The 13,323-nt window shown below is 38.2% G+C and overlaps 1 protein-coding gene across 18 annotated transcripts in view; it reads right to left on the bottom strand.

Annotated features, from left to right (window-relative positions):
- Positions 1-463: 463 nt before the first annotated feature.
- marchf8 (membrane-associated ring finger (C3HC4) 8) overlaps positions 464-13,323 on the bottom strand; it is a 100,262-nt gene continuing 87,402 nt past the window's right edge. For 9 of the 18 annotated variants that reach the window (XM_079636339.1, XM_079636337.1, XM_079636345.1 and 6 more), the window contains 3 exons: positions 12,169-12,349; positions 7,955-8,090; positions 464-2,997 (listed from right to left, as the gene is read on the bottom strand). In XM_079636339.1, coding sequence (XP_079492465.1) covers positions 2,693-2,997; positions 7,955-8,090; positions 12,169-12,349 — 622 coding nt within the window. In that variant the 3' untranslated portion in view covers positions 464-2,692. Of the gene's footprint in view, positions 2,998-4,766; positions 4,815-5,428; positions 5,444-7,954; positions 8,091-12,168; positions 12,350-13,323 lie in introns of all 18 variants that reach the window. The other 9 variants (XM_079636348.1, XM_079636332.1, XM_079636349.1 and 6 more) reach the window with 3 other exon arrangements.

A 13,323-nucleotide genomic window follows, 5' to 3' on the forward strand; every position in this document is an offset into this window, starting at 1 on the left:
ATTAGCATATGTTAATGTAATTATAAAATTAGGTAAGAACTTGAGATCTCACAGCAGAGAAAACAAAACTCACGAGTCAGTGACAAATAAACTGTGTAGTTGGACACTGGCTAATTTAAGATTTATTTTATTGCTCCACTCAGTCTCCCTTAAAAACACAGCACAAATGTAGTCACTCATATCTCAGCGACGGGACTAAAATCATCCGGATAAAGGTGGTAATACTGAGGAGAAAAAAGAGAAACATACATAAAATACAAAACTATACATGTAAATTACAGCCTTTTCAGTTTCACAAAACCAGTATTTATCCACTGAGAAAGCCACAAAGTGAAATTGATAATATCCACTGATGTTATCTATTTGACACAGTGTTTATAAAAGGCCTTGACGACACACATAAACGACCAACTGAGAATCTCATTGAATTTTCCTATGGGAAATAATTGTCAACATATCCAGGCAGTTTTCAGACCTTTAATCACTGTTATCACAGTCATTTAAAAAACAAAACAAAAAAAACAAACATCTTATACAACACAAGGCTGGTGAAAAATTCTACATTTCCTTTATTTGGTTGTTTTTTTGTTTTGTTTTTTATCCTCAAAAATGCTTAGAGAAACTATTTACTACTAGAGAAAAATTACAAGGAGATGCAATAAACAGTCATGTTTCTCATGTTCAAGCCAATTCAGTAGTAATGCACTGCAGTTTGATGCACTGAACACTTCTATGATGAACCATGAAACAAAACCAAAAATGACTGCGCTTTAAAACACGTCCATCAAAATATGATGCAGTGCGGTGCTAAAAAGAGGTTCTGGAAAATGTGTATCTATTAAGGTGTTTCCACCACTAGCTAGTAAAAGGAGCCAGCTCCCATTGTTTTACAAATACGCTATTAAAGAAACAAAAGTTTTCACTGAATCTTGAGAAATGTCAAATATCTCTGCAGCTATGGGGATATCATTCGAGATGGTAAGGATTTATACGAGGCCTGGCAAACCATTTAAATGCCGAGCCCAACGACAGTAGTTTTATTCCATGTATTTTCACATATCTCCAACAAAATGAAAGCGGACAGGGTTGCATTAATTCATTGTTGTAGTGCATACATTGTGACGTTATGCTTGGTCGCACACAGACAGACCCAACTTAAGAAGATAGACTTGATAAGGAATACAAAAGCTATGCAATTAGCACTGTGAACATTGAGCATATTTTATTGGTCAAACGGCACAAAGCCAGTCAGAAGAGGTTAAAAAAAATTGTAATGTGCATTGTCTGTGCAGTAGCTCTAGATGGCAGAAGAATCCTATACCTTGTGAACATATCAGATCATGAAATTGTTAATTCCCAATAGAGTTTATAAGAAGCACAGTCCATGTACATGATCACTGTCAATCAAAGTTGTGTGTTCAGGTCGCTAAAAAAAGCATTATGTTAGAATGAAGGCCAAAACTAACATGGCTATTTTCCAACATTTAAAGCCATTGAAAAGCTATACAATATTCAGAATAAATATAACCTGAAATTACACCTATGGACAATTTGCTATGATTGTTTTTAAAACCAAACCAAGCAGAACGTTTTAATAGTCCTGCTAAGTAGTTCATGTCGTCATTGCTAAAACACCATTTCTGTTATTCAAGTTATAGTTAAAAATCAACTGAAGAGATGCAGGAATGCCAGAAGCGGGCAGATCTTTGATAATCCATTTCGTGAAAGAAAAGAGAAATGAAATAAATGGGGAAAACTTGGATTTATTTAACTTCCAGGTTTCCCGCCAGTCAAACTCCCAATGAAGGTAAATCTCTTTCATGATTCATGATGCTACAATGGAGTTCATTTCCCTCGAATTCTTTACATTTGCGACATACACTTTAAGGCCTGATTTACTAAAGTCTTTCACTGATGCACTCAAGTCTTCAGCAAATGCAAAAAACAGCAGCATAGCCAGTGAACAGTCACCGTATGGTATCATTTTTGCACATGCTAAGAACCGTAGCATCGCACTTTAGTAAATCTAGCCCTTGATCGGATAAATATCGTAATTAGATGATCCAGATTATTTAGTTATCAGCTGATATAAAATAAAGCCTACGTCGTGTAAATTTCACAATGACTAAATTCAGAATGTCTAAAGAAGATACACAACAGTACATAAATGTTCCCTCATTGCTCCTTCAGATTCCTTTTTTTTTGTTCCATCCGAGGGGGTCTGTGGAGATACAAATGCACCTATAAAATGTGAGATGTCGCCCACAAAACTTCAAGTTTGTTTTAATGTCTTATCCAGGTAGAAAGTAACCGAATATATTATTAAAACGGGACAGGGAAATAAAAAGTGCTTCTATGCATCGACTCCCATCAGAACCAGCGGAGACACGTCCACACATACACAGCTCGAGCGGCGGGTTTCAACTCTTGTACGACAGCAGTACGATGGCAGTGGTTGGAATGATCCGAGATCTAGCGCACACTGATTCATTATGGTTAGCCGACAACTTACAGGAACAGAACGGACAAACGAACGAAGAGAAAATAACATCTAAACGACAGAACAAGTCCAGTCTCAGTCCTCTTGCCCAGTGCTGTGTGGCATCCACGTGTGTCCCGGAGCATGCGGCGCCCCAGCCGGTCCTCTAGGGGGGTTGGGGGGGGGGGGAGGGTATATGTGGGCCAAGAGCGATCACACGTGCAGGATCTCCATACTGTAGTCCTCTGTCTCTGTGTACTGGGAAGAGTTTGTGTCCGACTGCGCCGGCCCGAGCGCCTCTTTATTCTCCAAGTTGGGCTCCAGAAGAGAGGGCTTCTCAAAAACATTCTTTTTACAGGTCTCTGGGCGGTTCTGCACATATATTACTCTGTTGTAGGCCTTGAGTCTCTTCCACAACTGGATGTAGACCTTGCATTGCACGTACATGAACACCAGTCCGCCAGTGAAGCCTATGGCCACCACCACCAGCTTGGTCCAAAAAGGCCATTCCAATAGTCCTGTACGATAAACGAAAGGGAGAAATAATCAAAGTAAATCGCTGTAATTATGTCACACACATTACAATGCTTATTTTCCATTGTGACATAAATATCGGTTTACATTACAAGGATCAAACATAAGGGTCAATGACAAATAAGAGGGTCCATGATAAAGGGGTGATAAATCTATCTATCTATCTATCTATCTATCTATCTATCTATCTATCTATCTATCTATCTATCTATCTATCTATCTATCTATCTATCTATCTATCTATCTATCTATCTATCTATCTATCCCATCCATCCATCGAATACATTTGAATGTTTACATCTTAAACCTTATTTTTTTTAAATGTTTTCAATAAATATAAAAAAATATTTTTACAAATATTATGAATTAATCATAAATATTCATTTTTTTTTTGTCATTAAGAGCCACACCATATTTCTTAAAACATTGGTTTGTCATAAAATATCATATTATTGGATATTTTAAAGGATTAGTTCACTTTTAAAGTGAAAATTCTGTCATCATATACTCACCCTTAAGTTGTTTCAAACCTGTATGAATTTCTTTCCTCTGCTGAACACAAAGGAAGATATTTAGAAGAATGTCAGTAACCAGACAGTTTTTGGTTCCCAATGACTGCCATAGTAGGAAAAAAATATACTATGGCAGTCATTGGGAACCAAAAACTGTCTGGTTACCGACATTCTTCTAAATATCTTCCTTTGTGTTCAGCAGAGGAAAGAAATTCATACAGGTTTGAAACAACTTAAGGGTGAGTATATGATGACAGAATTTTCATTTTAAAAGTGAACTAATCCTTTAAGGAACTTGCTGACCTTGACACATTCCTCTAGTCTACAATATAATTTTTTGTTTTATGTTTTTTTTTTTCTGCATTGTAATTACACCACATAATATGGTTGTCACATCATATGACTTTGATTTGGTTGTCAAAGGTTTTTTTAAGTTTAAATAAGAATTTTTTTTCTTTCCTATGAATAAAGTTATTTTGTCAAACTACTTTTCTTTTACTTTAAGGTTTGTTTTCAAGACTTTAATTCTTTTAATGAGGCTTTTACTTCATTATTTCAGGACGTTCCATCTTAATATTTCCCCCTGAAATTGTTAACATTTTAAAAAATCCCCACCATAGAAGAGGTGTATCAGGTGGTTGTGTGTATAAATTGCATTTTTAATGTATTTCTGAATAAATTAAAATACCTGTCCTGGACAAAAAAAAAAAGATCCTCATGTCATCGACCCATATGCAGCAATCCTAACGCAAGATTGCAGTAATACTGTACATTACCCTACAGCAATATTGTACAAACTCTATGTGCATATGAAGTGATTCTGGATTACAACACAAGATCTAAAATATGCGTCAAGCACAACACTGGGGCAAACACAGGAGCAGGGATGCAAAAGACAGGCGGCTGGAGTCCTGATACCCCCCCTAAGCTTCTAAAGAGCCAGAACTGGACACAGGGCTATGACTCAGAATACAGCACGTTCACCCTTGACCATTTTACCAAAACCATTAGAAATGTCTGAGAAAGTGAGACCAGGAGCAAAGACATTTCAGGTGTTTCTCAGTCCACCTTTAGTGGAAATAAATTCCGCCAACCTTTGAGTTGTTTACAGTTGCTTTCCTCTCTGGAATTAAGCGTTTGGAAATGTCAGGAAAGATCAAGTGTGAGGGAATTGTGCTACAGTACATCTCTAAATGCTACGGTCTGTTCAAGCACAAGGCCTTGGACAAGGAATACTGTACTGCTTTCCGAGGCTCCGTAAGTCAGGCCGGGGTGCAGCTTTAGTCCACCTGACATGATTATCAAAGGCAAAGGGGGGAAAAAACGAGGTTAGTGTCGCACTTACGGGACAGTCTTTAGCATTTTTGCCAACCTGCTGGCTTTTCTATTCATAGAAGTGGCCTTTTTAAAATCAATGTACCTAATTATATACAAAGGACCATTTTGATTGGTCCATCTCATTCATTACACTGACAACTACACATTTGCCTGAGCAATATCAGAGAGCAGATCGATACAGATTTACGTCAGTTTCGAATTCGATAAAAACCCGCCACAGTCCATTCAAATGGAGCGCTCGCCTCTGTTCCACGCATTACCTAATGTGCAATTGCTTTCTCTTTAAACTTCTTTGTGCCTGAATATCCAGAAAATAGATTTAAGAAAAAAAAGAGGTCAGGCTGTGATAAGTGGCCATCAAGCCTGAAATTGCCTTTGTCCAGCATATTCGCAACTGACAGTATGGGGCAGCCGTGCACACTGCGTTCTCGCTGTGAAGCATTATTGCCTTCATTCAGGCTGCGGCTAGCGTTCATGCTAGAGACGGCGGATGTACAGGGAGAGAGGAACCTTCAAAGAAATAATTACAGTTAGAGGAAAGAATGGTAAATGTAAAAGCGTTTACCTGGTATTCTCCCCGCTGCATGGTTAAAAAGAGTGTGTTACTATTTCACTATTGGCAAAAGGTGAAGCCACTGATAGGGGGTGGAGGGGCGGGGGTGCAGGCGGGTGGGAATCATATCTTAAGATAACTGCTGGTTACGAATGGCAAAAGAGATGAGGAATGACACGTGGAAACATTCAGGTGTGTGCATGCACTGCGTCTTGACTCTGCTCAAGCCTTACCATGCATGATGAAGAAAAGTCAATGATGTAACCATGGTAACAGTGATCAGAGATCTCCCTCGAAGCTACAGTTCTTGTACAATGAGGCGCGTGTGAATGGGCTCTTAATGTTAGGAGCAAATCAGTAAAGTGCCTGCTGTCAGACACCCATCAGCGGACGGGTCGGGGTCAGTGCTAAAACTCACCCAGAGTGCGGTAAAAGGATTGGCGTGTTTTAGTCAAGCACACACTTGCATCCCAGCTCAAATGCAATATGGAAATAAAACATATTCTCCGAAGACATCCGGTCCCTGCGCTCCACAGCTCCCTAATGGTATCGATTCAGTGGAGTTTTAGAGATGACCTGGGAGTAAATCTACCCTATTATTAGTGTACTAGTCTCCCATGTAGCTTAACGCCAGTTCGCATCAAGAATGACAATTATTAATGTAATGTAAGTTTTAATAATCCATCTAAATCTATGAGAATAGGTAAGTCTATGCCACAACGATAACAACATAGAGAAAAAAAATCTGTAATCAATTTCAGAACGTTTTTTTTTCCAGCTGGAGAATGATAAAAACATTGACAGCCAAACTTTAAAGATCTCAAGCATTTCAAGAGGCAAACAGCATAATGGCCGCCGCACACACTTATAAAATACAGAACATTAGTACCCGTTGGTGTGAAAGCTAATATCTCATTATAGTTATCTTTATAATTAAACAACGACCCCATCAGCAGCATTTCGGCTGATTGAGCATGTTGACTGGCTGTTCAGGTTTTGTTTCGATTTTAAATATCCGCAGTCCTAGCTCTTCCAGTTTCTCCTTTAGAATGCAGAATACGAACTACTGCTGGTATGAAGAGTCTTTTCCTCTCACGCAGCCGCATACCGTACATGCTAGTTGCTCATTGGCTGTAGTCTGTGCAATGCGTTCACTTTTTGGCCCAAACGCAGACGACACCACAGTCAGCTAAGGCTTTAATCACCGATACGTCTTTGGCGTCTACCAAACCTTTGTTACGGTTTGGTGTCTGGTCCTTTAGCAGCAGTTAAATCTGAGACTATCAAAATAAAAGATGAATGTAGAAAACAAAGCAGATTGTAATTTTTTACCCGCTACTAAAATAATATACACTGTATTAGAACTACTGATGATGTGAGTTTTTTTATTATGTACGTGTTGAGTGTAAAATTCTACCTGAACAAACTACATCTACCATATTGGCTTTGTCCTTTGACCCTTACTGTATGTTCTTTAGCCTACGATGTATAACCAGTTTTGTTAAATAAGTACCGGTACACAAACTACAAAGAACAACTTTCTTGGTACGTTTAGCACTTAATCTTGAAAAAAGTTGTGCTTTTAATTTTTTACCTTTATTTTTTACTTTTCTGTGGTCAAATTGGATAGTAAAGTAAACATTATCCGTGTATTGTTCACCAATAGCATACTTAGATGTATTTAATGTATTGCTCTTAGAATACTACATAGTGGGGAAGAAGTATAGATTGGAAGTTTCGTAAAATCAGCCAATCAGATTAGAGTTTTCCAGTTGTGTCTGAGGCCACGCTCATGACATCAATGTACTAAAAACAGAAAAGTTTTTCCTTTGCATTTTTCGCATACAGGCGACAACGTTGTCAAAACGATCCCCATTCGCACGGATACGTGAAAACGATTAAAAGGGAAAGATTATGCTGCCAGGCCAGTAGTTGGCGATTTCACTTTGTAAAGAAATACTACACGCCTATAGACTGAATGTAATACGCATGCGAATGCCGCCACCGCTTTCACAAATTCACATTTTTGTAGTTTACACCGAGACAATAACGGTATCATTTTCAAAAACGTTTGCATTTTCAGGCCCCCAAAACGCTGTTGTCGTGTAAATGAACGGCCAAAACGCATACAAAGTTTTCCATTTATAGTTGAAAACAGTGTCAATATGTTTCTCAAAACAGAAAACTATGTATTAGACGATCAGTAAAAGAATTGTGCTCTAGCTGTAAATGTGCCATCTGAGAATGAGACTGAGCGCACCAGCTCACACATTATTAAAACCCATATTAAGTTACCGTATCTCAAAGAACGGATAAACCTGCATATAAGTAATGAATACATCAAGATATGCATCACTGAGCACAACAAGTAGCTGTCAGTCAGAGGAATGTGATTGTTCCATAAGCAACAGAACAATCCGGGGGGAGCGTAAGGACAGCTGTATGGTGCGGAGGGGGGAAGCAGGCAGACGGGGCTGGATGAGGAAGTGGGAGGTACAGTAGTGTTTGATTGGCTGGTGAAGGGTGGGCGTGGCTAACCTAGTTTTATCTCCTCTGCCGTGCGGTCAATGAGGACGTAGAGCGACCAGACGACACATGTGATGGCGATGACGTGAAAAGTGACCGAGCACATGATCTTCCTCCTCTCGCTGGCGGTCATCTGAAGCTTCTCCCACTGCAGACAGAGATATTAAAAACACATTTAATCTTTAATTGTTGTTGTAAAAGGAGGACTTTGATGACTATAATCAATAAAATGCTCTATAATCTTCAGAGTGCAGTACAAACAAAATGGGTGACCTGGCCTTTCTGCTCAGTAAATATGTCATGCGTGTCAGTGAGAGTGATCTCTGGACTCCATTTTAGCCACACAGTGAAGGTCTCTATGTCAAGCTATGAGCCAGAATCCATTTCAAATTTCCACATTTACCAGAATAGCATTATATTAACAAATAATAATCAATTCATTTGTGTTTATTTAAACTGTAGTACACATTTAATCCAATTAAAAAGCCAAATATAATATGGATGATAAATGCATCATTATCACTGCATGATAAATCATATTTTAATAGTGCACGATTTCTGCTTCTCTCAATTAAGCATAATTGTCTGCGATATTTGCCCGCTGGTTATTTATCCTGTTTCAATTTGATTTGACATTTGTGATATCTTGTATTTGTAACAAGCCTGGTTGCCAGATGTCAAGTGTTTATATCAATCAAACCGAGCTTTACTCTTAAGTGGATACATTTTCTGTCCAGTGCTTTACTTTATCTTTCCAACCTGGCAACCATGTGCACGGATTCTCTCTGCTGTGCGGATAACCTGAAAACCCTGGAAATTTTAGTGATCATTGTAATATTTTGCTCAATTGTAATACAGCCAGTCTGATTTCTTCCACACGGCCGCTTGCGCTGTTTGCTGCGACTAAATCTGCGAGCAAACTTCAGCGATGAACTGTAATAACTGTAGTAATAATAACCTAAATCTTGAATGTATTGTTTGTGATTGTGGTTGCTGAAAAAAATACATCTGTGCCACAGTATAAATTAATTTTGTTGTTGTTTTTAATAGAAGAATGTTAATAACATACTTTGGAATTGCTGAAGTCCTAATTAGGAATTTTACCGGTTCAGCTTTTGAGAGAAGCTACTGCTTGTACCAGTTTATATAATGTAAAGAGTATGTCATGTATATGATAAATATAACACATCAGGAAACTACATAAGGTAAAATAAATCATGCGAGTGTTGTTTGACAGTTTGACAGTCGATTGACACAATTGACAGTCACTATGTTCTCTTGATTTGTGCTTATATGAAAGTACAATAATTCTGATGAAATGTAAAAATGGAACTATTAGTTAAAGCCCTATACACATATCACACGGTTAAAAGCCTTTTTAAAGGGACAGTTCACCCAAAAAACTAATTCTGTCAGCATTTACTCATCCTCATGTTGTTTAAAACCCAACTTTCTTTCTCCTGTGCAGATATTTTGAAGAATGTTGGTAACAAACAGTTTTGGTTTGTTTCACTTACTTCTATTGTAATGGCAAAAAAAAAAAAAAAAAAATCTATGAAAGAAATCGATCTATGTCAGGAGAAAGGAAGGAAAAAAAGTCTTGGAAAAACATGAGCGAAAAAAGTGTCTATCCCTAATTATTGTGTTAATGTGGCTATTTTAGCAACACGTACTGCTAACAGGTGTATCAACTCAAGCATATCACCATTCAATCATTAGACAAATATTTTCAGCAGAATGGGAAGTACCAAATAGCTCAGTGACTGTCAATGACACGATTTACTGGTGTGAAAAAAAACACAAACCCAGATCTGAACAGAGTCGACTGTGACCCTCTCTAATGCTCTTGCAACTGAATGAGAGTAAACACCCGCCAACCTATTTCAACATCAAGTGGAAAAACTTTCCAGAAACCTGGAAACTATTATAGCAGCAAAGGAAGGACAAACTCCCTTGTAACATCTATGGTTTTGAAATGAAACTCTTTCAAGCACATGTGGATGTGGTGCTTTGCTGTGCACACACTTTTGGCCATGTTATAGTCAATGGCAAATGATTATATAAGCTTGTCAGTTTTTGTATGGTTATATAAGCATGTCAGTTTTTGTTTACGCAGCCATAAAATATTTCATAAAATGATGTTACAAAACAGGAGACTATTAAAAGAGCAGACAGCATGTTTACAATGTTGACATACCTTGGAGTTTTTCAAACAGAACGACTGGAATGTTCAACATTTCTTATCTTGTCTATGTCAAAACGAAGCTATTTCAGTTTTGAAAAATGTATCACATGGGGACACAATAATAGGTTCTGAAAAAAAAGGAAAAAAAGACAACACTGCACCTGATGCACAGACCCAGGAACAACTAAATGGGACACGGGCAACAATTTAACCAAGTACTGAGGATTAAGTTGGACAATCAACCATAGTAAAAGCCCCACATCAGTAAATGAATAATCTGAATACTTGGGGGAAGTTTCTCCCTCGGTGTCTATAGTTGTGATCATTCACATTTAATTCTAGTTGAGATTTCTTCTGGAAGGATGCTGACGTTGACATGCTATGTTCATTTGTCAACAATAACACCTGCCAACATAATCACATTCATAATCTATTCAACAGAACAATGGCTCAAGTGTCAATTGACAGTCAGTGATAAAAAACAAACAGTGAAATGAATCCAACCAGCAGAGTGTGCTGGTTAATGGTCAGCTGTGTTTGTCTCAGTTCATCTGGAGTATCTTGAAGACACCTGGGAATCTCTCTCGTATGTCTGCTGAAGCACAATCTCTATGGTGACACAAAGGCTGTCCTACAGATGTCCTATTTTAAGCCCCATTTGAGACACACAGCATCAGAAATTTAATTAAAAGAGGAAGCAGTGGAGAAAGACTGAACACTGAAGTGGCTGGACTTTCATCAAGTTCACGCCACTCAAAAACAATTCATTATAACAATTCATTATAAAAACCTCCTGCAGGCTTCACGGACTAACTTGTTTTCAATCATCTCAAAGGACAGGTTGTTTCTCATCTACACTGATCAGCTATTGTTTCTGCATATAAAATAACGCAAAGCAGAGTACCCTTAAAATACCTTAGTTCAATTCTTGTCGCTTGATTGCCTCCCAGTACATGTACAGTGTTTTAATTGTGTCAAATGTTGCAATCCAGTTCCCCTAGACCTAATAGGGTTTGTAACACCTGTGGTAAAAAGTAGTCACTCAATGCCTCTTGTGGCTCATTACTTCATTATACATGGCCTTGAGTAATGTTACTGTTTTTATGCAACAACGTAATCAAAGATAACACTTTTAATACCCAGAATGAACACTTCTTCCATCAAGCACCTATATTAGCCTAACTTCAGGATATTTACGGTTGACAAGCAGCAACAGCATAATTCGTGACAGTGACTGCAGTTTCCACATTATTTTTGTCCCAATAATTTTCTCCATAGGAATTCAACTGAATTCTTCAATAGAGAGTTTAGTCTATCTAAAATATAGTCCATCCATCCATCAATCCATCCATCCATCCATCCATCCATCCAAACTAAAAAAAATAACAGTTCTATTTTTAATTAACTAATGTTAACAAACATTAAAGGTAACTCTCTAGCAGTTAAAAACAAAACTGCATACATTTTGTTACCCGCACCTGTTATACATGGAAATCTATGGTGTCATTGAGCATGTAAGTGCAATATTTTATGCTGTTGGTTTGACTAACTGGAAACACTGATATGGTCAAAAGCTGCGATTTTTTTAAACTGATATTCTGCATAGAGAGATTATTTTACTGCTCATAAAACATTCACTACTAGGATTAAGAGATATAACCAGTTTAGATGAACCATTGTTGAGTAATAAAAACACCATCTCCGCATTGCCTTTGCAACATTTCAAATCCCCCAGTTTTCCATTCAAAAAGCCAAGCCAATGTTAATTCTCGTTTTATCACAAGCTCTGTCGCATTCTCTTTTTGCCAGCTGACTCTTCTCTGTTCAGCTTCTTTTTTTTAACAGGTAATTCCCCGGAGGTTTAAGATTAACTAAAGGGACCTTATTGTAACCCCATATAAAGGCTTTTCATAGCATGTTTGTCACTTGGTAGAGTCTGTAAGTCACTTGGTAGAGTCTATAATGTTGTGCATGTGCAGTATGAGCAGGTGCTCAATCCATATATTTTTGCATCTGTATATGTATATGTCTGTGACATTACCTTGCGGAGTGGCTTGAGCTTGGTCTCCATGATGAAGTCATACTTGCAGAGCTCGCAGCAGCGTGTGTCTGAGCTCTTGATCCACTGCTGCAGGCAGCCCTGATGGACAAACCGCAAACTCCCAGTGCAGTGACAGGGGGTTATCAGTGGACTCTCATCATCCCCCTCACAGTGACAAATCCTACAGTTTATTTACAGAGAGAGAGAGAGGAGAAACACTCGGTCATTCTCCCAAAACCACTGCAAAGCAACATGAGCAACCACACACACACACAGAAATCCTATAATACTGGTTGTCTTGTATCGCATCTGCAACTGCAACTGATTTTAATATTTGGGTAGACTTTCAAGTCTTGAATAAAACAATAACTCTGTTCTCAAGTGACTGACTGTGTAGTGGACAGACACTAGGACCAAAGCTGTTGCAGGATAAACATACCATTAAAACAGAGGTCAGTGGCTGGGACTGAAAGACTCTGTTTCTGTGTTATATTTACCATGTCAGTGCCACACTGTGTATATAAATCTCATCTTGAATCTTCATTCATATACGCAAGATCACTGTGAAAATACAGACCGGAAGAAAAGACAACGAGCGCAGAGCTGAAAAGGGGCGGGGCTACATAAGGGCTATAGAAGCGTAAAACCGTTAAACTTGAAATCACATAAGCAGGGGTAAAAGGAAAAGCAAAAGCTGTTTGTTGAGGGGAAGGAAGGCTGGATTTGTGGAGAGTGTCCAGAGGGAGACCAAGATCTAAGCCGAAGGCTCGATTTATTCTCCATGTAATCTCATTGCTGAGAAACAAATTAGATGCATTTTTCTCCTCTGGGCTCACTCGTGGGCATTTATGCATATGAATTTAGTTTCTGACTCAGTCAATGTTTAATAAGCTTAGAGGTCATCTGGGAAGCAACATGTACAAACAATAGTGTGCCAAATGTCAAGATTCATATTTCGAGGATGTCAGCGCCATTGTTCCCGCTGATGCAAACGGCAGTTCAAAGTGAATCAGTTCACATCTCACTGGGGCTCTTCAGATGACGCCACACATGACTGGTAATCTGGAAAGGACATCATTTTAAAATAGAGATCAACTGATATTTTAATGACCAATTCCATATATAATACTAATATAAAGGGTAACATTAATAATA

This window comes from Phoxinus phoxinus (assembly GCF_949152265.1).
Source record: "Phoxinus phoxinus genome assembly, chromosome: 14".
NCBI classification, from domain to species: domain Eukaryota; kingdom Metazoa; phylum Chordata; class Actinopteri; order Cypriniformes; family Leuciscidae; genus Phoxinus; species Phoxinus phoxinus.